The 23,568-nt window shown below is 54.7% G+C and overlaps 1 protein-coding gene across 8 annotated transcripts; it reads right to left on the bottom strand.

Annotated features, from left to right (window-relative positions):
• Nucleotides 1–244: 244 nt before the first annotated feature.
• LOC102512583 (zinc finger protein 205) lies at nt 245–22,905 on the bottom strand. 8 transcript variants are annotated; one of them, XM_032461111.1, is made up of 8 exons: nt 22,565–22,905; nt 21,725–21,855; nt 19,082–19,220; nt 16,455–16,668; nt 16,070–16,161; nt 15,580–15,700; nt 13,902–14,000; nt 12,383–13,639 (listed from the first exon to the last, which is right to left on the bottom strand). In XM_032461111.1, exons 3-8 carry the CDS (start codon nt 19,136–19,138, stop codon nt 12,573–12,575), a joined length of 1,650 nt encoding a protein of 549 aa, XP_032317002.1. In that variant the 5' UTR covers nt 19,139–19,220; nt 21,725–21,855; nt 22,565–22,905; the 3' UTR covers nt 12,383–12,572. The 8 variants fall into 8 exon arrangements, with proteins under 8 accessions (XP_032317005.1, XP_032317007.1, XP_032317002.1 ...); XM_032461116.1 differs by lacking the exons at nt 21,725–21,855; nt 22,565–22,905 and adding an exon at nt 269–1,654 and having other exon boundaries at nt 12,639–13,639; nt 19,082–21,696; XM_032461108.1 differs by lacking the exons at nt 21,725–21,855; nt 22,565–22,905 and adding an exon at nt 19,617–21,690.
• Nucleotides 22,906–23,568: the final 663 nt, after the last annotated feature.

Genomic DNA, 23,568 nt, shown 5'->3' with positions numbered 1-23,568 from the left:
TGGCCTGGTGATGACCCCAAGTCCCACTCAGCTCCTCCAGTCTCCTGCTGGGGTCGGGAGGGGTGCCACCAGCTGTCCATCCTCAGCTGTCCTCAGACCAGGACAGGCACTGGTCCCAAGGTTCATGGCAGCCCCTGGGTCCCAGTTGACCTGGAAGCCACGGATGTAGCTCACATGCCACCAGGACTACCAGGTCAGGAGGCCCAGCGGTATGAATTCCAGGTCCTCCACTCCCCCACCCCCAGCAGCCGCCTAAAGAACAAGAACAGCCTGGAGGAAGTTTTCATGTTTATTCAAACCTTTCTGCTGCCCATTTGAGGCCAGCTGGGCCAGCTCCTTGGGAGGGCCTGTGGTCTGTCCCTGTGAATGCCCATCTGCATGGAATGCAGCATGACGGCAGTCAGTGACAGTGACAATGTCAGGCTGATAAGAGTGCTAGTGTTAAGTACCATGAACCCCATGACTCTGGGGAAGAGCAGAGCATCAGGAAGCAGCAGGCCCCCACCCGGCCCTGTTCTGGGTCTGCACCATTGGTCTTCTGCCCCTGGAGCCAACACCACCCTCCCCAGACAGGTCGGGGGTGACTCTCAGGAACTTACGGCAGGAAGGGAGGGGCAAGTCACCTAAGAGCAGAGGCAGACAGCTTCCATGCCACTGGGACAGGGCAGAGTGGTCAATGCCTGGAAATGGGAAGGGGTGGAGGCCAGAAAGCCCCTGTGGCATCACCCAAGACCCAAATCCTCACAGGTGTGGGCTGACTGTCCCTCCCAGAGCCCAGCAGCACCCCGAGGCTTAGGCTCCAGCCCCGCAGGAAGGCACATGTTGGCCAGACAAAAGGCCCAGCCCATGGACCCAGCTGAGAAGGCAGGGAACAGAGCTCCAGGGCCAAGCAAGGCTGAGGGGGGTTCTGGGATGGGGACCCTGGGCCCTGCCCAAGTCCTCATACTTTCCTGATGCTCCAGACTCTCCCCCATGCTCTATCCACCGGCCTGGAATGTGCTGGGGCTCCAGGAAACCATGGGAGAGGAAAAATCCTGGAGCAGGAAGGGGCACGGTGACCAGGTCACAGGGGATTTCTCTTCCTTGGGGGTGTGGGCCAGGTCCCGAGTGGGCAGGGCAGGCAGTTCTGAGGAGTATGAGATGCCCTGCAGTCCCACCAGCAGCGGGATGGTAGATTCAGACAGATGGAGGCCCCACTGCAGCCAGGCCCCACCAGCCCTCACCCCACGGGCTGGGCCATCTTGGCGTGCAGGCTCTGGTGGGCAATGAGGTGGGCGCGCTGCTTGAAGCTCTTGTCACACTCGCCACAGCCGAAGGGCCGCTCACCCGTGTGCACGCGCCGGTGGTCCAGCAGGTAGGAGCGCAGCGAGAAGCTCTTGCCGCAGTCACTGCAGCCGAAGGGCTTCTCGCCCGTGTGGATGCGCTGGTGGTCCGCCAGGTAGGCGCTGCGGCTGAAGCTCTTGCCGCACTCGGAGCAGGAGAAGGGCTTCTGGCCCGTGTGCACGCCCTGGTGGCGCACCAGGTCCGAGGAGCTGCGGAAGCTCTTGTCACACTCCTGGCACTTGTGCGGCTTCTCGCCCGTGTGCGTGCGCTGGTGGCGCGCCAGGTCAGAGCCCCAGCGGAAGCGCTTGCCGCACTGGCCACAGCTGTGCGGCTTTTCGGCCACCAGGTCCCGGAACTGCCGCCGGCGGGTGGGTGGCCGCCCGCGCCGCGCCCCCGCCGCCCGTCCTAGGGGCGCTCCCGGCCGGGCCTCGCCCTCCCAGGCCTCTGCTTCTTCGGGTCTCCAGGACACAGTCCCATCACCAACAACCTGGCCCGGGAGTGCTGTCACCACCTCGTCCAGCCGGGATCTCTCACTTTGGTCCTTGAGCCCCAAACCTGCAAGCGGAGGGGAGGCAGCGTCTTCAGTCGGGCTTGGTTCTGGGGCCAGAGCTGAGGGGAGGCCGAAGCAGGGCTGGGGGAAAGTGCCTTGGCGCTCAGGTTCCCACAGCCCTGAGCTCCTGCAGACCCCAGCCTTAGCTTCCTGCTCTGTAAAATGGGGACAGGATAAAATGACCACAGAGAAACCATTCAGAGTAAGCGGCAAGGGGTTGGGCTTGGCTTATTTAGCAGAGACACTTACTAATTATACGTCTACCCAAACTATGCCTCCTTCCCACACTGGGATCCAACGTTCCACTTCAAACCCTGGCTGTTCAAACTCCAAAGCTGAATCGATTTGAGGAGTCGCTAAATTACGCAAACTCTCACCATTCATGATCAGACACTGAGGAACCACATGGGCTCAGCTGACATGGTCTCTCTCATTATACAAGCTCTTGTCCTCTAAATTCAAAAACAGACAAGGATGGATCGGGAGGGATCCCACCCAGGAGGGATCCCACCCATCCCACCCATCCCACTGGGTTGTGCGGATTAAATGAGATAATCCCCGAACAGTGCTTAGGAAGCCCTGGCTTGGAGAGGGACCCTGGAGTGTGGCCTCTAGTGAGCAGGGCCCATGAACACATGGCAGGTGTGTGTCAGTGCGTCTTCAAGGGGCTGGCTGAGGGGGCCTCACAAGCACTGTTTGCACTAAGTCCCAGCTCCGGCCCTTCAGTGTCTTTTGACCTCTCTGAGTCTCAGGTCCCTCATCTATAAACGTGCACATTTCTATGCACCAGGTTGTGAGAATCACATGAGAAGATGCCTGTACTAGAGCTGAGCACGGCACTGGCGTGGCAAGCACTCCTCATATATTAATACATGATCACAGGCAGGGAGAAGTGAACGCCAGCACAAAGGAAGCCTCTAGGGGCTCTCAAAGAGAGGCAGAGAAAGCCCTCTTTGGAGCCAGCTAAGGAAGAAGCAGGAAGGAAGACAGATTTCCAGCAGGATGTGCCTGGGCCCACCCTCTGCTGCTGGGACTCCAAGGAGGCAACAGCCTCCAGCTCAGACGAGCCATGGACCCCTAGGATCCTGGCTGTGCCCACTGCTTACCCAGGGAAAGGTTCCGGGAGTTCTCCCTTTTTATGTCCCAGAAGAGATCCCTCTGAGCAGGGTCCAGGGACCCCCATTCTTCCCGGGAGAAATAGAAGGGAATGTCTCCAAATGTCACAGGTCCCTGGAATGAGGTGAGAAAACTCAGCTCAGGGCTGCCTTGCTCAGGACTCCCCGGGTGGTCATGGGTGGAGACAGGAAGGGGGCTGGGATGGGAAATGGGATGCGTCCGTCCAGGCAGGATGATGGATAGAAGCAGCTTTGGTGAGAAGGCAAGACCCATTTTAGGGACTCATCAGCATCCAAGGGGACAAAGGGACTGGTGACTCACCCCAGAGGCAAAGCAGGTATCTGCTGTCTCTCTGGCACTCCCCTTTTTAAGAGCAGGTAGTTGGGCTGAAAAAAAAAGAATGGAGCCTCAGAGAGGCAGGCCCAGGCCAGGAGTGAGATCTCACACACTCTGCTTCACACACACATGCACACTTCGCCTCCATGGAGCAGAAATACCCTGCTACCCTTAGTGCAACGCCTGGAAGGGAGCCAGGCCCCTGACCAGCTACTCTGCGACCTACAAGCTTACTCACCACCATGGCTGTGCTGCTCCCAGGGTCCAGGTGGCTGGCTCCGTGCCCCTACCTTCCGGGGAGGTCCCTTGGCCTGGGATCCCTGGACTGTAGCCACAGGTTCCGCCTCCTCTGAGGGCACGTCCTGTGCAGGAACCACAACATGCTCATCAGCACCGAGACCAGATGGGGGAGACAGTTTAATCCCTGGGAAGGAGACACAGGACACGTCCCTCAGGATGTTGGGGTTGTGGGGAAGAAGATCAATATGGGGCCCAAGGAAAGTCCAGAGAAGATGGGACACCAGGCGGTGCTATGTGCCCAGGGACACTCCCCAACCAAGCATGAGCAAGCTCCAGCCCCCAAAGCTCAGAATCAAAGAGCCACTTAGTGAGGGGCAGTGGGTGGAGACCTTCCTGTCAAGGGCATAATCCTATACTCACCCGCCACTCATTAGCATCTCCCCAGATGCCTCCAGTGTCAAGGACCCCACACCCCATAAGACAGCAGGGTTCTCAGGGACAGCTCTACCTTCTGATACCCCCTCTGGTGCTCTCACTACACACATCACTGTATCCCCAGAGTCTGGCCTAGAGCAGAACACAAATGAAACTTTGTAGAACCTGGGTGGAGCTAAAACATGCCTTCCTGGAACATGCCCACTTTGGTCCTGCTGCTGCCCTCCAAAGCCACCAAAAAGAAACCAGATTCACTTGGATAGTGTCTTTCAGAAAAGCAACACGTTAGGACCTGCTCCTGTGGATGCTCCCTCTGGCTCTGCATATCCCCCCAAACCCTGGAGGACTCATCTCTACAGAGGTGGCCACCTCTCCTCAGTCCAGGTGCCATCCAGGTGCCCCTGGATGTGGAAGGGGCCCCTCACCTGTGGCCAAGCTTTCACTGGCTGCTTTTGCAGGTCCTCCACCAAGGCAACAGCTTCCTCACCACTCCCAGGGCAGCGTTCGCAAACCCAGCTCTGGACGCCCACAGGCAGCACGTTCAGGAACTGCTCCAGCACCAGCAACTCCAGGATCTGCTCCTTGGTGCGCAGCTCAGGCCGCAGCCAGCGGCAGCAGAGCTCCCAGAGCTGGCTGAAGGCTTCATGGGGCCCGCCTGCATCGCCATAGCAGAACTGCCGAAAGCGCTGGCGGCAGGCCTCTGAATCCCTGCTGTCCTCTTGCTGGGCTGAGTCCTGCTCCCAGGAGGAATCTTCTACCTTCACGATCAGAAGCCCTTCTCCCTCCCCAGGGGCCTGGTCCTGAGGCTCTGGGGGGGCTGCCATTCCCCTGGCCTAAGGCTCAGGGCTAGTCAGCCTCAATCTGGGCCTGAAAGCCTGCCCTTCAGTCTCCCAGAGGGATTCCCAGTGGCAGCTGGGTTGGCATCTGGACACGCATTCCTGGGGAAAGAACAAAATAGCAGGAAAGGGGGCAGTACATGAGCAAAAACCAGCCTGGAGGGACATCCAGGGACTCCAGCTCCCATTCTTTGTGACCCGGGAGTCTTTTTCAGGCTCTCCTGTAATGCCTTGCTCACATGACTCTCCTACCAATACAGGTCCACAGCCTCTTATCCTCAGCTCCAAAATCCAAAACTCTCAGGTTTTCACCACCTGGCCTACTGATATGAAATGAGAGCATTAATAATCTCCATTTATCTCACAATGTAAATGTTCATGTTTTATGGCAGAAATATTAATGTATTTATTCAATCTATAAAAATTCATCAAGCTGTACTTCTGACGTATATTTTTGTGTGTATGTTACAATTCAATTTTTAAAAAGCTTAATGTATCTGATTGACTGTTGCCTCAGATTCTGGCGGTGCTATTTGATATACAATATACGTACTGTACTATTGTTCTCAAATTTGAAAACTTCATAATTCCAAAAGACATTTGGCCCCTAGTGTGTCAGCAAAGGGCCCACAGACACCATCCTGAGCCATTTATCCACATGAACATGACACACAGTTATATCTTATTGCTACTCTTTACAATAGTCCTGAAAGTCGTGTATTTTTAAGTTTTCTTTAATTGCTTTTTGTTTCAACAAAAAAGTGATACAAACCATTGAAATAAAGAGAGGAGACTTAAATATACATAGAAGAGAAACTCTCCCTTCCACATTGCAGCTGCACCCCCATTAACAGCCTGACATATGACCTTCCAAACCTTTCTCTGTGCATCTATTGGAAATGTATCCATAGAAACGGAGAGTGAAAAAAAGTGCTTTGTGTGTGTTTTTACACAAACGAGGTCTTACTGCACACACAATCTTGTAATTTGCTTTTCTACCTAATAATGCTTCTTCATTTACCACTCTAGGAGATTCCGTGGCAAAGATGTACTCATTTCTTATTGAACACCCGAGTGAGGCATTCAGGTTGTTTCCAATTATTTACTACTCGCTAAGCACTTTATTTACTTCATTCTTCTACTCCTCATAACACCCCTGAAAGGTACGCGCTCCATTCTCCTTCTCCAGTGACCGAGGAGGAGGCTCCGCTCGCTGAGAGCCAGGGACTCACCAGGGTTGCTCTGCAGGCAGGCGGGAAGGCGGGCCGGGCCAGAGCCCCGCGCTGGGTCCCAGCCGCCTTGCCTCCGCGGAGATGAGAGGAGGAGGGTTGGACAGCGGGTTCGGCGCCCCGGGCTTCCCCCGGCACTTCCCAGTGGTGCGCGCCCTCTACGATCTTTGCCTCCGGGCGCCGATCCTGGTCGCCCGGAGCCCCGCGCTCGACCTCTGAGCTCCGTGGCCCGCGTCGCTGGTCCCGCCCCCAGAACACACACCTCCCACAGTCTCCCAGGCGTTCCCAGTTCCGCCGCCAGGTCCCAGACCGGAAGTTCGTGTGGGCTCGCGGGGAAACGACACTGCGCATGCGTCAAGGCAAGCACTACGAACTACACCGCCCAGGAGGCTGTTCGTCAATCAAACTTGCCTCCTCCTTGATGGACGGCCAATGAACGGGGAGAATGCCCAAGGATGGCCAATCAGAAGGCAGCGACGCCATGCGCATCAGCACCTATACCCCCAGCTGGGATGTGCGACAATACCCTCGCGGTCCTCCTCCCTCTCCGTTTATCGTTCAGTTTTGTGTGCTGCTTTCACCTGTAAGGGGTGAAAAGAGGAGGCCAAGGCTGGCCTGGTGGGCAGAGACGTCGCTTGGCCCAGCTACGATTGGAGCGCCCGCTCCGCCGGAAGGGATGCTCTAGTGCGGACGCTGCCTTCCGCCCCTGACTCCGCTCCAGCGTGGGTCGAGGGCTGGAGGCGCGGTGGGCCAGGAGCTGGCGCTCGGCCCTGAGAGACTCATTTATAGCTTTTTGGGTTCCGCCCCCGCCCAAGTCTTTAGCCGCTCCTCTCGGGCCGTTGAAGCTTCCTGGGAAATGCAGTCCAGTGAAGGGCACGGAGCTTCCTGCGGCGATTCTCTGTCCCCGAAGGTCGGCCAGGGTTTGTAAGCAGGACACGGCAGTTGGGGACTCTGACCCCGAGGAGTCCCGCGCTCTCCCACCAGCATGTTGGACTGAAGGAAGGCGGGGGTCTCCGGGCTGGGGAGAATCTAAAGCAGGCAGGCCGCGTCGGGGAAGCTCTGGGTTCTCCTTTCCATGCGTTTGGACCTGCTCCCACCCTTTTCTTAACTTCTCGGAAATCTCAGGCTCCGAATCTTTTTCTGAAATAGAACCATTTCTTGTGGTGGTGGTGGTTGTTTGATTATGCAAGTATTGCGTCCTTAGTGTAGGAAAGAAACTTAAGAATGTATGGAAATTATAATAAAAGTACCCATATCCACAAGGCTAGCTTCCTCACTCTGCTCACATGGCACTCCCTCAAAGCAGTTTTTCTCTAACCCTATGTAAACAGCACCTCTGTAACCCCCACCCCACCCCTGGCCATACCTCTGCCCTGCCTTATTTTTCCCCCTAACTTTTATCACTACCTGACGTATTTGTATGATATCCCCCCCCCCCACTACTCGACTATAATTTCCATGAGGATGTTTTCACTGCGCTACTTCTAGCACCTAAAATATTGTGCCTGGCACGTTATTTGTTAAGTAACTTAAGGTAAAAATAACTGAAAGTTTAAAATATCTCTAATAAGGCCATTCAGAAATAAGCACTATTAATATTTTAGTCTGCTCTTACAGTTCTACATCTATGAATATTTCCAATATAAATCTGGAATCATTCTATATAAGGTTTTGTTGGCTCAAAAGATATATTTCCAAGTCAGCATTTATAAATAAAATCATCCGTTTTGCAAGTTCCATAGTATTCCATACCATGAAATTTCCATAGTCCATTTAAACTCCCTTACTCTTGGACATTTGGACTGTTTCCCTATTTCTGTATTTGGGGATGCTTACTACATACACTTTACTGCATTTTCTTGAACAACTTGCTGGAGGGGATGAGCCAAGACTGTTCTATAAAGACGCTACTAGGCTCCTTCTCCTCCCCCTACTGGCCCCAGTGGAAAACTGAGCAAGAAAGGAACTTGAAAAATCCTTTTCCACTGTGGCCTTACAGTGTTCTTCCAATGCCCTCTACCGACAAAGACTAACACCAAGTTGGCTTGCAAAGGGGAAACCTACAGATCCGGCTCCATTATCACAAAGCAGGACAAAAAGGATGTATTGGGGGCTGAGAGACAATTCATAACTAGGACACCTACCATATATATTATTGGGGATTGCTTGTAGATGATAAATTATTTGTATATAATTATATTGAAATTGACCACCTTATTGCACTTTCTTTTCCTCCTGATAGTGTTTATTTTCTAGCTAGAAAATACACTCTATAATGAAAAAAATAAAATTCCAGAAAATTTTTATTCATTTCCAGAATTTACACTATTTTCTTAGCCTTTTTCATTGTACAGAACTCTCTAAACAATGTTAAGATTTTTAAAAATGATTTATGATTAACTGTCTATTGAGCCCAACTTGTTCTGATCAGTGCCCTGTAGGATTGTATTCATCTTCATGGCTACCCTGGAGCTTTGTTAGTTGAGAACAGAAAAACTGGTGTTTGCTCTAGGAGGTGACTGAGGCATAGGCCAGAGTGCTGCCTTTGCAACCCAGGCAGAAAGCCTGCCTGATCACAGGATGGCCAAAGAGCATGCACATGAGGAAGGTTGAACCATCCTCATAACCTCCTGTTCTCCACCCTCCACGGGACACCAGGGAGAAACGTCAGGCCACAGCCTCTCATAAGTCTCACCTCTCCAGCCTTCTCTCCTGCCTATCCCCCCCACCCCCGCCCCAAACAGTGTCATTTCACTTCCTGGAACACCAACCTCTTCCTCATGGCTGGGCTTTTATTCATTCTGTTCCCCTTGCCTAGAAGGTTCTGCCCTGAAATCCTTGTAAAAGGGCTTTTTGTTATTCTTCAAGTCTCAGTTTAAACATCCCCTCCTTGGAGGGGCCTTCTCTGACAACCAGTTCCTAACAGCCTCTATTGCTTCACCCCACTCGTTTCTTTCTGGCATCTGTTACTACTTGAAATTGATGTATGTGTCATTTATGTACTTAGCCTCCCTCAGTAGAGCAGAACCCTGTGAGGGCAGGGTTCTTGTCTCAGTTTTTCATCGCTTATTCGTTAATATTTAGTAAAGGACCTGGAACTCAGGCATTCGTTTCGTATTTGAAAAATGAATGAGTGAATGCAGCAAAGCCCTTATTTAACGTTTCCCCGCCCTTTGCTACCACCCCCGCACCACCCAGAACCACGCGCCCCCCACCCCCTTGCTGACTGCCTCAGCTTTCCTGGCTCCCAGCAAAAGAACCAAGGTCTTCTAGGTCGTTTCCGCACCGGCGTCCTCTTCCAGGCGGCACTGTTAGGCCCTGCTCTAGGCCTCACAAGGAGCCAGAGCGCCGGCAGGCGGTGTCCAAGCTCCCCCGGCGCCGCAGACATGCCGGCCATTGTCACCGCCTGATGTGGCCGCGGGGCTCGGGCTCCCCGGATCTCTGGGCAGCAACAAGACTCAGCTCCGCTCGCGAAGCCAGAAGTGGCTCTGGCCCGGGCCCCCGCCCTCTGTCCGCTCCCTCCCTGGGACAGCAGGAGGGTCGGCATCTCGGTGGTAGGCCCGGCGCGGACTCCGAATTCTCGGCGGTTGGCGATAAAGCCAGGAATCCAGCCGGGGTAGTTGGTTCCTTTCGCAACGCACACTGGGCGGAGGGAAAAAGCCAAAGTTTCAAAGCTCAGAGCTTGGAAAAGTTGCCAGGCAACCGTGCGGCTTTGGGGCGTGGAGGGAAAAAAAGGGGTTCTCCGAGAAAAAACGTCAGCCGTAATTGGCCAGTTTTGCTGGAGCCCACCCCCACCCACCCCGGCACTTGATTGGCAAAGCGCAGAGTGGAAGGGACTGGACCTTCTGGAACCCACCTTCCCGACTAAGAGGCGAACCCGCCGACACACCCTGGTGGGTCTCCAGACCTCACCACCCGCGGGGTCACACGAGCTCAGGAAGGACTTGCCAGCCTAGCGCTGTGCTGAGACTTACGACCCGGCCTGTCCCGGGGAAGGTTGCGCACCTTCAGTAAGGTCCTGGGCTGGCGGCGCAGAGAGAGGGTAGGAAGCCCCGAGGAAATACCTCCCCAAACCCCAACCCCGCCGGCCTTTCCCTAGTCCTATTCCATGAGGCCCAGGTGCGCAGGTTAACCGTGGCAATCAGTTCCCCTGTGCCAAGAAGCTGTCAGATGTAAGCAGAAGCCAGGAGGAAGCATGCCACCTCTGAGCCTCCTCACCAGCTCCCCAGGGCCACCAAAACCTTTCTCTAGAGTCCTCCCCACCCCCAGCCCAGCTCAGTGATGTTCCATCACCCCGCCAAATCATGAACACCATCCAGCCTGCCAGTCTAGGTTCTTCCACGATGCTCCAGCTACCTCCTCAGTCTTAACTGTTTTTGTCAAATATTTCCCAAACTGCCAAGTGCCACTCTTAAAACTCTCTAGCCAGATCTATCTCAGAATGGTGGCCTCTGGATGGATCTCTAGGGAGAAGAGGACAGAGACTCATGGCACCCTTGGAATCAGGCCCCTCTGCACTGTGCTATGGAAAGGGGGACACAGTTTCTCCTGGATGTTGTGGTCTCTGAGCTCCTCAGAAGCCAGAGCAAAGACTTTAAATGGCTCCCTGGCTCACTTGACAGACCTCCAAGCAGTTCGAGTTCTAACACAAGGGCCACGTGGCCCAAGGAACTGAAATCAAGGCAGGTGAATACCCACTGTGCTAATGAGTACTCTGTGCTCCACTCAGCCAAGTGATGACAGTTCCTAGTTGGTTTTAACAAGCCTTTCTCACTCTGTCTCTCTGCATCAGAAGACAAGCTCCTGGAAGCAGTGAGCCTGCTTTATGTGAACAAGACCCCCTCAGGCCCTCACACTGAACCAAGTAGAGAAACCCCATTTCTGGATGAGTGACCCTTGCCATGAAGACAAGCTGGAGGGAAGAAACTGCTTTTTTTCTCACCTCTTCAAGAAAGAGCCAACCAGTTCAACCACTCCTGCCAGCAGCCCAACCCTAGACATTACCGAGTCCTGCCTGGGCCCCCACTAGTCAGCAGCTTCCTGGCAACCAGCTGATTACATCACCCCTCAATCTCCAGCTGAGTCCAATGCCCCTGAAGGTCAACTCTACTGTTCACCTTACTCTTTTTAGACAGCCCTGCTTCATAATGTCATGCACTAATTAGACAGTCAATAGCTGTTGGGGTGCATGGAAACAGAGATATTCTTTACAGGATAAAAGTCCCGGACCTGAATCCTAGCTTCCAGCTGTCTGGTTGAATGACTTTGGGCAAGTTATTGGACTTCTCAACTTGCTTCCTCATGCATAAGACAGATAAAACCCACTGCTCAGAGGTGCAGAGAGTTAAGGTGACGTATACATATATGGTGCTTGGCCCCATGCCTGGCAGGGCAGCTGCTCCATGACTGGCAGCTGTTATTACTGTCTCAGTCCTGCTCAAGCCATTTCATCCCTTAGGGGCTGGGAGCCAACCAGGGCTGCGAACGCCCTGCAGGCCCTGTGATCCGCAGAGACAGGTGGGGTCCTAGCAGCCTCCCCAATGCAGACATCCTCACAGTCAGCTGGCATCAGAACTGAATGTAATCTTAAGAGCTGACCAGCAAATCTAGAATAATAAGCAGGCTGAGCCCACCCTCCCCAGGAAACATGAGAGAATGGGAAGCTACAGAGGTAAAAATACAGAAAGCCAGGAGTGAGACAGATAGGCAGGGGTGGGTAGGGCAAATTATAAAGGACAGAGGCCAAGAAGGTGAAAAGTAGCAGAGGGAGCTGGCAGCAGCCTGAGAAAGGACCAGGAGGGGCAGTGGTTCCTAGTAAGTGAGAAAGCCTCGCTGGCTTACAGCTGAGCCCCAGTGGATGCAGATTAAAATGACCAGTCACAAAATGCAGGCCCTGGTGCCTGAGACAGGAGACAGGGTAGGCAGGAGACACTCAACATGAATTCTCATGCTGGCTCTGCCCTGCTCCTGGCTCCCAAAGAGAAGAGCCAAGGGAGGGTCCAGAGCTCAGTGGGCAATGCCTCTGGGAGGAGAGTGACAACACCAGCAGACCACCCCACCGGGAGTCCACGATTTCAGAAGTGGCTAGCGGGCTTCGGGTTTGGAAACCTCTGTGCTCAGAAGCCTTGGCCTGTAGAATCTGGAATGGGTCCCTAGGTAGGTCAAGGCAAGGGAGGAAGCTGTCCAAGCCCCCAGAGGGATGACTCAGTGATGGCTGAGTGAAGATGCATGGTTGACCCAGGAGTTCCCCTCACCCTCCACCCCCAAGTCCAGGGTCAGCCTCCAGGGCCCCAGGAGACAGAGCTATAGGCTGTGGCTTGAATTCCAAGGCCTTTAATTTGTGGCCAGCATGCCTGCTCCTCACCCTAGCTCCTCCCGTGTTTGCCGCGCCCCACCCCCATGCCAGCACCTCCCGGCTCCCTTCCTGGGCCTCACCAGGCCACACCCCCAGCTGCTCCTCTCCCTCCCTCCCCTGCTCCCGTCACCTGGCCCCTCCCTCCTAGCCTCCTAGGTGGGAGCTGGTGGGGGTGAGGCCAGCGCCCCGGCCGCCCCCAGCATCAGCATGGCCAGGGCCTTGGGCCCCGCCGTGTGAATCTTCTCGTGCCGGTGCAGGTTGGAGCGGCGGCTGAAGCTCTTGCCGCACAGCGGGCAGGAGTAGGGCCGGACCCCGCGGTGGGTGCGCTGGTGGGCGGTCAGGTGCGAGCTGTGGCTGAAGCTCTTGCCGCAATCGAGGCAGTGGTAGGGCTTCTCGCCGGTGTGCGTGCGGTTGTGGGCAATGAGGTTGGAGCGCTGGCTGAAGCACTTGCCGCACTCGGGGCACGGGTAGGGCTTGACCCCAGTGTGGGTGCGCTGGTGGGTGACGAGGGCCGAGCTCTGCGTGAAGCACTTGCCGCAGATGGGACACTTGTGTGGCTTGGCGCCCGTGTGGGTGCCCTGATGGGTGACCAGGTCCGAGCGGCGGGTGAAGCGCTTGGCGCAGCGGTCGCACACGTAGGGCTTTTCGCCCGTGTGGATGCGCTGGTGCTGGATCAGCGTCGAGTGGTGGCTAAAGCTCTTCCAGCAGGAGGGGCAGGTGTAGGGCTTCTCGCCGGTGTGGATGATCTGGTGCTGGATGAGGTGCGAGCTGCGGCCGAAGCGCTTGCCGCAGTCCGTGCAGGCGTAGGGCTTCTCGCCCGTGTGTGTGCGCCGGTGCGTCACCAGGTGGGAGTGCCAGCTGAAGCCCTTGCCGCACTGCTCGCACGTGTAGGTCTTCTTGTCTGCGTCGCCGTCGACAGCCAGGCCCTCCTCGCTGCTCTCAGGGGCGGTGGTCTCCTGGTCTCTGGGTCGCTCTGGGAAGCCACCCTCCTGGGCCTTTGGGAGGCCATTGTCAGGCGGGGCTGGTTTGGGCTGTCCCTCCTCCAAGGGAGCGGACTGCACATCGTCTTTGGCTGGCCCTGGGCTCTGCCCGCTGGCCGCTGGCTGCCCGCACTGCAGGGCGTCCCCCTGGGCTCTCTCCACCCTGCCTTTGAAGGACTTCACATCCCTGAGGGCTGCCAGGGATGGGGCCAGCTCCTTCTTCCCCACCTCCATGGCTCCTGGATAAAGAGGGTTTCCAGCAAGAGAGAGGCTTTCACAAGGGACTCAGGGGAATTTGGGAGGTGGAGATAAGGGCCAGGACCTGTGGGGAACCCCGGAAGAGCCACCCTCTACAGGGGAGGGGAGGCTGTGGCCTTGCCCCAGGAAGGGTTGTGTCTGCACCCCATGGGAAACAGAGAGCACTCTGACAAAGAGCACCAGAGAGTGACAACCATGACCACACTGCCCCGGGGCCCGCCCACCTGTCACTGCTGCACACACCTCTCCTCTCCTCATCTCCTGTCTGTCGGCTGGAGCTTGAGGCCTCGCCCTTGCCCTGCACTTGACAGGCCCAGAAAGGTCTGCTGAAGGGAAACCCTGCTTGGAAAGAGATGCTGCACTCAGTCAGGGCCCTTCTGGGCTGCAAGCAGGAGATTCCCCCATACCCCCACCCCCGCCCCAGAGGTGATGGAGCACAAGGAGAGGGGGTGCAGAGGTGGCCACCCCATCTCTAGGATGCACATTCCAGGGTAACTGCCACACACACTCTTCCTGGGCTGCATCTGGAATCTGTCTTGTTTCCCTGAACAAGCAAGAGAACTGAAGGGAAAGGGGCTGGGCCAGGTCAGCTGCTGGCCACCCCCTTATGTCACACAGCCCCAAGGAGTGGGCCCAGCAATGGCAGAAACAAAACACTGTCTTCCTCTCCTGTACCTGCACCTTTCCAAGACCACAGACAGAAAGGACTGGGGGAGGGACAGTGGGCAAAAAGAGGCCAAGTGGAGGGCCTGGGCTAAGACAGCTAGGGACACTGACTGCCTAGAAGTCAGAGACCAAAGGTCTGTTTGCCAAGTCCCCCACAGTGAAGGCCTAGAAATTCTGGCCAGGTCAGGAAGAGAGTAGAGGGGCCCTGGCCTCCATGCCCTGATCTAACCCCCATGGGAGGGAAGGAATGTTTGGACCAACTGGGCAGTCTAGGGCTTTCATGAGGCCCGCCATGGGGCTGCAAGTGGGTGCTAGTTCCCTCTGATCTCCCAGGACCTGCCTGGACCTGCTGGTCTGGGGCCCAGAGAGTGTTAACAATGGGTTGTGAGCAACTTGAGATAATTAAAGGCATAATAAGCAGGGCGGCTGCTGTGACCCTGGGGCCCACCAGGGACGGCGAGGGGTCTCGGCCCACTGTCAAAGTCAAAGGGTAAACTGACCAAGCCCCTGGCTCTGCCTGGACTAGCAGGTAGGCAACAGAAGTGCGTTGACCGACAGACTAACTAACTGAAAGAATGACAATGAATGAATGAACGCTCTGATTTTTCCATACACCCTCATAAAATTCTGCCACAGAAACTAGAGCCTGGAACTGAAGACAAAGCCCTGGGACTAAACTACTTACCATGAGAGAAACAGAGGGAGCCAAGGCCCCTCTGAGAAGAGGACACAGCCCTGGGGCAGATGGGACATCTCAGAGTCAAAGGCCAGGAGAGATTAGCTGGCACCATTCCTGACCCCCTAGGCTAGCAACCTGACTCCAGAACCAAGCTTTCTGCTCAGACACTTCAGAAGCTGGGCTTGAAGGAGGCTGCAGTGAAACTCCAGGAATAAGCACTAGGGGAGAACTGAAGAGAATCAGGGTCCCTAGGTCCACACTGTCCAACACAGTGGCCACTAGCCACATGAGGCTATTTTCAGCTCAAGTCTGAGCTGATTAAAATGAGATGAAACAAAAACTCAGTTGCTCTAGATGCATTTCAAGGGCTCAGTAGCCACATCTGGCCGGTGGCTACCATATCCATGGACAGAACATGTCCATCACTGGGAAGGCTCTCCACAACAGCCAGGTCTGGATGAACAGCAAGAGGGGGTGTAAGCCCTGGAAAGGGAGGCGGAGGCAACAGCGGGATGGGCCCACCTCTGACTTCCCAGGACCTCAGGCAGCAGCACCCCAGCACAAGCGAGCCTTTACCAAAGGACAGCCCGTTCCTCTTCTGCAGGACATCCCTGTAGAAGCTCTGCTGTGTGTGGTCCAGCTGTCCCCACTCCTCACGGGAGAGGTACAGAGCCACGTCCTCAAAGGTCACTGGCATCTGAAACAACATGAAATGCCCACTCTCCAGGACACGCCAGGACATGGTGGAGGAGCCTGGTGGTGACAAGACATGGGCGAGACCCCAGACTCCCATCGTGCTGACTCGAGTGAGGCCTGTCCTCGGGTCTGATGGTGAAGCAGGACAGCTGCCCAAGGAAGGCTCTTTTAGGGGCAAAAGCAAAGCGAATGTGTGCAGCAGAAGACAAGAGACAAAAACAAGAGTTCTTTTCGGGCAGCACGGTCAGAGCTCAGGACCTCTGGCCCCCTCCCTCAAGTTCAGAGCTCAGATCCGGAGGACGATTCAGTCAGAGACACTGTCCCTCCCTGTCCTTTGGCATTTCCTCCAGCCTTGGATGGGGACACTCACCTGGGACCAGGCGGTGAGGAGTGCCGCAGCCATCTGCCGGTCTCTGGTCCTCCCCTCCTGGGAAAGTACAGGGATCTGGGGGGAGGGGAGGGCTGAGAGAGGAGAGAGGTCCTTAGGTGGCCACCTTGTCCTGCCTGGCCCTCCTGCTCCCCCTGAGCGAGCTCATGCCTGGCTTACCAAGGACACCCACGGCTGTTTCCAACTCTACCCGTGACCTGACCCAAAAAGAGGGTCAGGAGGCTTTGAGGGTGAGTGGGGGCGTCCCCTGAGAGGCAGGTAGGGCAGACATCTGGGCCATCTCCAGGGCAGGAGAGCTCCTCCCCTCCCAGCCCCTCCCCGCCTCTGCTGCCTGGGCAAGTGCCTCTCCCCACGTCCCCCTCCTCACCTCCACCAGGCAGGAAATGCACTTTCTCTTTAGAGTCCTGGCTTAGGGGCATCCAGCCCCGCACTCCTTGAGCTCTGGCCTCCTGTGACGCCCCATCAGGGTGTGACTCTTCTGGCTCCATCTTGATGTGGGGTGACTCCTGAGCGGCTCCCAAAGGCACTGTCTCCTCCGACTTGGAAAGCATTTCTTGACAAGAATGCCCATGACCTGAAATCTAGGAGCAACAACCCCATCAGCACTGGGATGGAGGATGGGAGATGCAGCCGAACTCCACGCTTGGGGGACCCACAGAGGCAGACACCCAAGGTGGCAGAACACCCACCAAATGCAAGGCTGGCCTTGCTTCCAACTCCATCCCCAGAGACCCACACATGCCTGGCTCACCCCCATGAGGCAGGACAGTGAGGGGAGGAAGGAAGGCTCATAAAGGCCCTGCCAGGTGCCCACAGGGCAGGTGCCTCTTCCTAATTCAATGCTCACACCTCCCATAGCAGTGTGGACAGTTAGTCTTTAATATATGAGGACACCTAATACAGTTGGTTGGGCTGAATGGTGTACCCTCAGAATGCATGTCTCCTCAGAACCTCAAAATGTGACCTTATTTGGGAAAAAAAGATCTTTGCAGATGTAATTAATTATGGATCTTGAGATGAAGTCATCAAAATTGGATCCTAAAGCCAATGACTGATGTCCCTATAAGAGAAGAGGACACAAAAGCACAGAGGGAAAGCCACATGAAGATGGAGGCAGAGACTGGAGTGGTGCTGTCACAAGCCAAGGGACACCTGGAGTGGCCAGAAGCTGAGAGGCAGGAAGAAGCCTCCACTAGGACCTAGGGAGGGGCCCTGCCGACACCTCCAAAAGCATGAAAGAATAAATTCTGGTTGTTATAAGCCACCCAGTTTGTGGTCCTTTGTTACAGCAGATACAGGAAACTCACAAACCCAGGCTCCAAGATCAGACAGTGGTCAAGATCATGGAGCTTGGAGTGACTGGGCCAGGACTTGAATGCAACTGCATCTGACTTACAAGTCACCCCAGGGCCATCATTTCCTGAAAGTGACAGGAAGGCATGTGGCCTTGGGCCATTTCAGGCCTGACTCAGTTGGTCATAGCAGTTGTGAATTTTTTCATGAGGGAAAAAAAGCCCAATGTACCTCTAGCTGTGCCAAGGCCTCGTGCCCACCTCAGTCTGACGGAAAGAAAACTCTCAGGCTCACCCACCTCACACTGCCCCCACAATGGGAGTCCAGGGCCCTCCCTCCCCTCTTCACACCAGCCCCAGCCCCAGCCCTCTGGGAGGGTGAGGAGCAGGCTCTGGAGTCAGGCTACCAGGGCTCGAATCCAGAATCAGCCCTCACTAGCCTTTCAACTCTGAGCAGACATCACCTTCCCACAGACCCCAAGAGCCTTGGGAAAGTCTCTCCTCCTTGCACACCTCTGTTGAGGCCTCATTCTCATCCATAGCACTGGGCACTGGGCACTGGGCACTGGCCAGCTTTCTGCTGGGAACTCAAGCCTAGCCCTCCACCTTCCCACTCACCTCAGTCTCCATTAAGGTCTGAAAGAGAAAGACCCTCAGGCCAGGAGTCAGAGAGCCTGGGAGCTGCCCGGGCCAGGTGGCCTCTGAGACTCAGCTGCTCTGCCTCCCGCACAGATAATCTGTGAAAATGAGCTTCCTGCTCCTGAATATTCTGAACAGAGTGGCGTCAGTAATTATTATTATTACTCTGCTGTGTGAGCTGACAGAATCCAACATCAGCAGAGAATGCTGCAGATGTGTGAGGCCCACTGGGGGTTACAAAAGCATTATGGAAGGGAAACTGAATAGAGTTAAAAATTCTTTGTGCTTCTATGGTGTGAAAATAGAATACTTGATTTGTATTTGTACTTACAACCACCGGAAATACTAGTTGAGGGTATCCAGGTTCCTCTGACCTACGTTCTAGCTGCTGTGGGAGTTCTCGCTGTGTACGTTACAATAATGATCTCCTAGGGGCTGATGAACTGCTTACAGAAGACTTTCATGCCCATAATTCCCAAGCCTCCCAAACACCTGGCGCGACAGGTGGGAACAGCAAGCACGTGATCCACATTTTATAGATGACACACCTGGTCCCCGAAGCCCAGGGAACTTGCTCAAGGTCACACACCCAGCTCCAGTCCTAAGCCTAGGGACCCTGGTTCCCCCGCAGGTTATATTACACACACGGGCAACAGGTACAGGGAAGACTATGTGCTTAGATCCAGAGAGGGAGGAGACGGGGTCCCAGGCGGAGGGGAGTGGAGAGTAGACGGAGGCTTGTGCATGTGCTGTAAGTGCTGTTCAGAGAGCAAAACTCTCTGGTTTGACACCCATGCAGCCTCCTTACTATCCCTGTAGCCTTTGGTCTGCAGACTACCGAATTCACCAGGCAAAGCAAAGCAATCCCATAGAAGTCAGTCCCCAGGTGGAAGGTATTTCCCATCAGAACCATCTTCTCTTCTACACCCCCCACCCCATCTACCGCCTCTACTCTCCCAGTGAGTCTAACTCTTCCATTGGTCTAAATGGCCTGCCTTGAAAATCCCCTCCCACTCCAGTTCCTTCCAGTGCATGCCCCCCTTACCCAGCACCCCAACCATACCTCTCGGGCTCTCTCCTTGTCCTGGGTAGCCCAGATGCCTCCTCCGCCTGTAGACATTTCCTATCTCAGAGCTAGAAAGCACAGCTGAGTTGTTTCTTGCTCTTGCTGGCCAAGCCCCCTCTAGCTTCTGGCCAGGAGTCTGGAAGAACAGGAGGAAATCAGCCAGCATCTCTTGGACATTTCAAGCTCCCCAAATTTCCACGCAGGACCAGACCCATTCCTGGTCCCAATCAGAAATAAAGCCTCCCAGATGCCCTCCAACGGCCTCATTCTCTATGCTGCTTTTTGGTCCCTCACTTTGACAGAATGCTATTTTGTATTATCCCCTTTATCGCTGAAGCAAGAACTCCGAATTTCAGAGCAACTGGGTTAGGGAAAGCCAGGGAGAGTTGGAAGCTGTATCTCCTGTCATCAGGAGCCAGAAGATCTGCAGCGATCCTACAAAACAGATGCTGGGTGGGGCCCCGCCCACCACAGTCAGCTCCGCATAAGAATCCAGGCCCCGCTGTCTCCCGGGCCCAGGACACACACACACCCTGCGCTCGACCTGACTCGGTCCCGCCTGGGATCCAGAAATTGAGCTGCCCGCTCTCAGCAGCCCTCCCTGCGGTTGCAACCACCCGCCCAGGCCGGGTGTCCATCCTGCTCACGGTCCTGGACAGATGATGTCCTTCCTCTTCCCGAACCCGGGTCCAGGCCTCCTTTTCCCCGCCAGCCCGTAGCCTTCCACCTTTGACCCCGTCCCCTCCTGCCAGCTGGCCGCCCGCGAGGGTGTCGGGATCCAGGTGCCCTCCCAGCCCCCCTCTCACCGAGGTGGAGGCGGAGGCGGAGGCGGAGGCGGAGGTGGAGGGGACACCTCGGGCGGCGGGGACCCCTCCCCCGGGGAAGGGAGTCTCCGCAGCCTACACCGGGCGCGGGGAGCCTGGTGGAGACTGGGATTAGGGACAACAGGAAGTCCCTCCCAGATCCCGTTCCCCTCGCAGCTGCTGCCCTACAGGGTTCCCAGCTTGGAGGGTTCCGGGTCTGGGGTCCCGAGCCAGGCTGCACCTGTTCTTGGCCAGGAGGTAACTCTCAGATATGCACTGCCGGCTCAGGATCGCTTTACCCGGTACGTACTCGTGACACACGCCAAGCAAGGGCGCCAAAATGGGAAAATTCACCTTGTGGAAGGATTTTGATATTTGACATTTCAAAGACAGCATTGCAGCTGTCCTCACAAAACGAAGGGCACTTTGCTGAGTGAAGGAACACGATGGTCTTTTTCAGCACACAGAGCTTTTGAAAGTTTTATAGGTGTCTCCGTGGAGATGTCCTTGGATTTGATTTAAGGCTCCCAGACTGGTCAGCAGGTCCCCCGGTTTCCCACCTCCCCCCCACCTTTCAAGACTGGCATGGAGTTCTCCCTCCTTCAGGGCAAACTTAGGAACCAGAGAGTCCTGGGAACTCCTTTCTACCCACCTCTAACCCTCATGCCTCACACCTTGGAAAGATATGGGCTTATCTGATTTTTCCAGACACCCTCCCCTCAACTCCCTCTCAAGCCTAGGGATAGAGGTACAAAGGGGTCTGACCCAGCTACCCATTGGGTCTCAAACTCTCAGACTTCTATGGTGGCTTCATACTCCACCACCTAATCTCTGTCTTCCCCTCAGACCCGGAGAACTAAGGCACCCCACAATGGAAGAATAGAGACTGTGTTTCACTTTCTGGGGCAGGGAACCCATTTCTCCTGGGCTGGGCAGGGCACAGGAGATGGGTGTCAGGAAAGGGGAGAAGGCCAGCCCTGTAGTCAGATTCTGGAAAGATTCCTCCTGGAAACATTCCCATGCCCCCCGCCTTTGGCCCATCAGAGTCCTCTGGGGTGCACCCACTTCACTCAGCAAGACAGGTACAACTGGCCCCTGTCTCACCCCATGGGTGTGCTGTGTGTGCTCACAAGGGTTTAATTTTTTTAAAACTTAGTTTTTAACACTTAAACATTAGGAGAGTTCCTATAAAATCAATTTTCTTGAGAAACCAGAACATCTAGCAACCCCAGACCCATATTTCTCACATTCAGGGCCTGCTCTCAGATTGCCACTTGGACCTTACATCATTTTGAGTTTGCAATTCAGCTGTTGGAGGCCAATTTGTTTTAGGAGTCATAGGATTCTGATTGATTCTGTTACTGCTTTGATGAAAGAAAAACTGCCCCTGGGGTTTGTCTCTGGTCAATATTTCCAGGTCTTTTAAACTTTAAGGTAAAGAGAGATGAACAAAGTTGTGTCAAGTCAATACTGTTTTCCACTCAGAGAGAATCGTAAACAGTCAATAAGTAAAGAAGAGATCAAAAACCTAAGTGCCTTCAATAACCAGGCAGTACCATAAACGACCAGTGTCTTGGGTATAAGACCAAAGTGGGAGGGACTTTGGGGGCCTCAAGAAACCATATTTTGTTTAAAGGAGGCAGCTGGGGGCTCAGTATTGCCAAAGCTTGGGGATTTTTCAAGAGAAGCCCCAAAATTCAATTTGTATGTGAAATATCCTAACTTTTGAATGTTGATGACCAAAACAAACAAAAAAACATTTTAAGAACTGCATACAACTCCAGCAGAAAACATCTGCTGTTGCACTCACAGGCCACCAGGTTAGGGATGTACTTACCTCAGGAGCCTGGTCACAAGATAACTATCGTGGAAGAAGGCACTTACTGGAGCTTTAGGCACAGGAAACACTCAACAAATGTCAACTCTGGTCTCCCGCGGCTTCCGTGAGTTTGAGTAAGAATATGCCACCTTTAGTAAATAAATCATGATGTATCCTCAGATTGGCCTGCAAGCTGACTCGGGTCTTAAAGAGGACCTCACCAAAACACCCAGAATAATAAAAACTAGAAAAAATCATCTGAAGTAAGAAAAACAAAAACAAACGTGTACTAAATAAGACGGTTAAGCCAGGCTGGAGACAGGGCAATGTAGAGATTTAACCTTAGGAAGGAGAGATGATCAGGGGCAAATAAAGGAATGAGAAGCCAAGAAAAATAGAATAATCGAGTAAACCGCAGAGCAGATGGTAACCATTGAAAAAGAAGAAAAGGAAGCCAGTGTAAGGTGTTAGGTAGTTGGGGCCCCAGAAATAGAAAATTTTTAAAGAAGGAAAAATAACTAAGAACTCCCAGGGCCGCTGGAGACCAGGTCGTGAGAGCTCACGCGGGCGGCGGCCCTATCACCCCCGGGGGCGTGGAGGAAACCCCGCGGCCCCGTTCCCTGATGCGAGGCGGCGGCAGCTGGGACGCGTTCGGAGCCACTGGAGGCCCAGGAGCCCCGCGTCCGCTCGTCGGTGCCGCCCAGATCAGCTGCCCACAGAACTCCAACGCTGGGAGTGCGTCACCCAGGCAACGACTCTGCCCCGCCCCGGCCCGTCAGCGCACCCACTGGAGACGCTGGTGATTGGCTGTCGCCTCGATGGCCCCGCCCCACCAGGGTACCGCTCTGCCGCCCTTACCTGCGCGCTCCCGTCCGCGCCCCCGAGAGGCAGCCCCTCCGAGGTGGGAGGGTCACATCGGTGCAGCCTGACCCTGCCAGTGCGCCCGCATTTCTCGTCCGGCTGCCTCATTCCAACTTCCGGTTTTCCCGCCTTTTCGTGGCGCCCGGACACTGGGGGCAACGGGGGCGGTGAGGACTGCGGGGAAGAGCCCCGGGAGCCCTCGAGTCGGCGTTCCCGTGGGGAAACTGAGGCTGTCTGCGCGACGGCCCTCCGCCCTAGAGCACTGGTGCCGGGGGACCCGGGAGCACGAATTGCCGCCCAGCGACCCGTCCAGCCTCCCAGGTCAAGGGTCTCCCCGCACAGAACTGTTCCGGGTTTTGTTTTGTTTCAAAAATAGGAGTGTATTATATGCTGCTGACCTGCCCACTGTGTGTGTGTGACACACATCTTAGAGATTTTCAGTATAGAAAACATATAGAGAAAAACAAAACAAAACATGGAGCTTGTCAAAGACCAAAATACAGCCAGAGATTATAAAGCAGTGGAAACAGATTTTATTCGGTAACTACAGATAGCAGGAGAAAGAGCTGTGCTCCGTTTGATTTGTGTAGAGGCGACTGGGTGTTTCAAAGGGAGAATAAGGAGGTGGGGGCTCTCAGTAGAGTCAGAAAAGTGAAAATGAAAAATCACAAAGAGCTGGGCAGTGAAGAAGCGATTAGATCAGGTGTGTCTGCTGGCTGGCAGGTGTGGAAGTCAGGAGCCTATCCTCCCACGGAGAACGGAGATAGAGGCCTTGACATTCCTGATGAGTACATTTCAGAAGAATGGCTCTCAGGTCTGTGAGAGATGCTTCTGGGTTGTAAGAGACATGTATTCACAATTATAAGAGCTTTTCAGTAAATGCTCCAAGAAAGGGAGGTCAGGGACCTAGCATCAGGTATTAGCTAGAATAGTACATCCTACTGGCAGCGTTGAGTACATTCCCAGGCACGCGATTTAGGGGTCATCCTAGCCTTATGCTT

The sequence above is a fragment of the Camelus ferus genome, chromosome 18 (genome assembly GCF_009834535.1).
Source record: "Camelus ferus isolate YT-003-E chromosome 18, BCGSAC_Cfer_1.0, whole genome shotgun sequence".
Classification (NCBI taxonomy): Eukaryota; Metazoa; Chordata; class Mammalia; order Artiodactyla; family Camelidae; genus Camelus; species Camelus ferus.
This window is presented reverse-complemented; position numbering and strand designations above follow the sequence as displayed.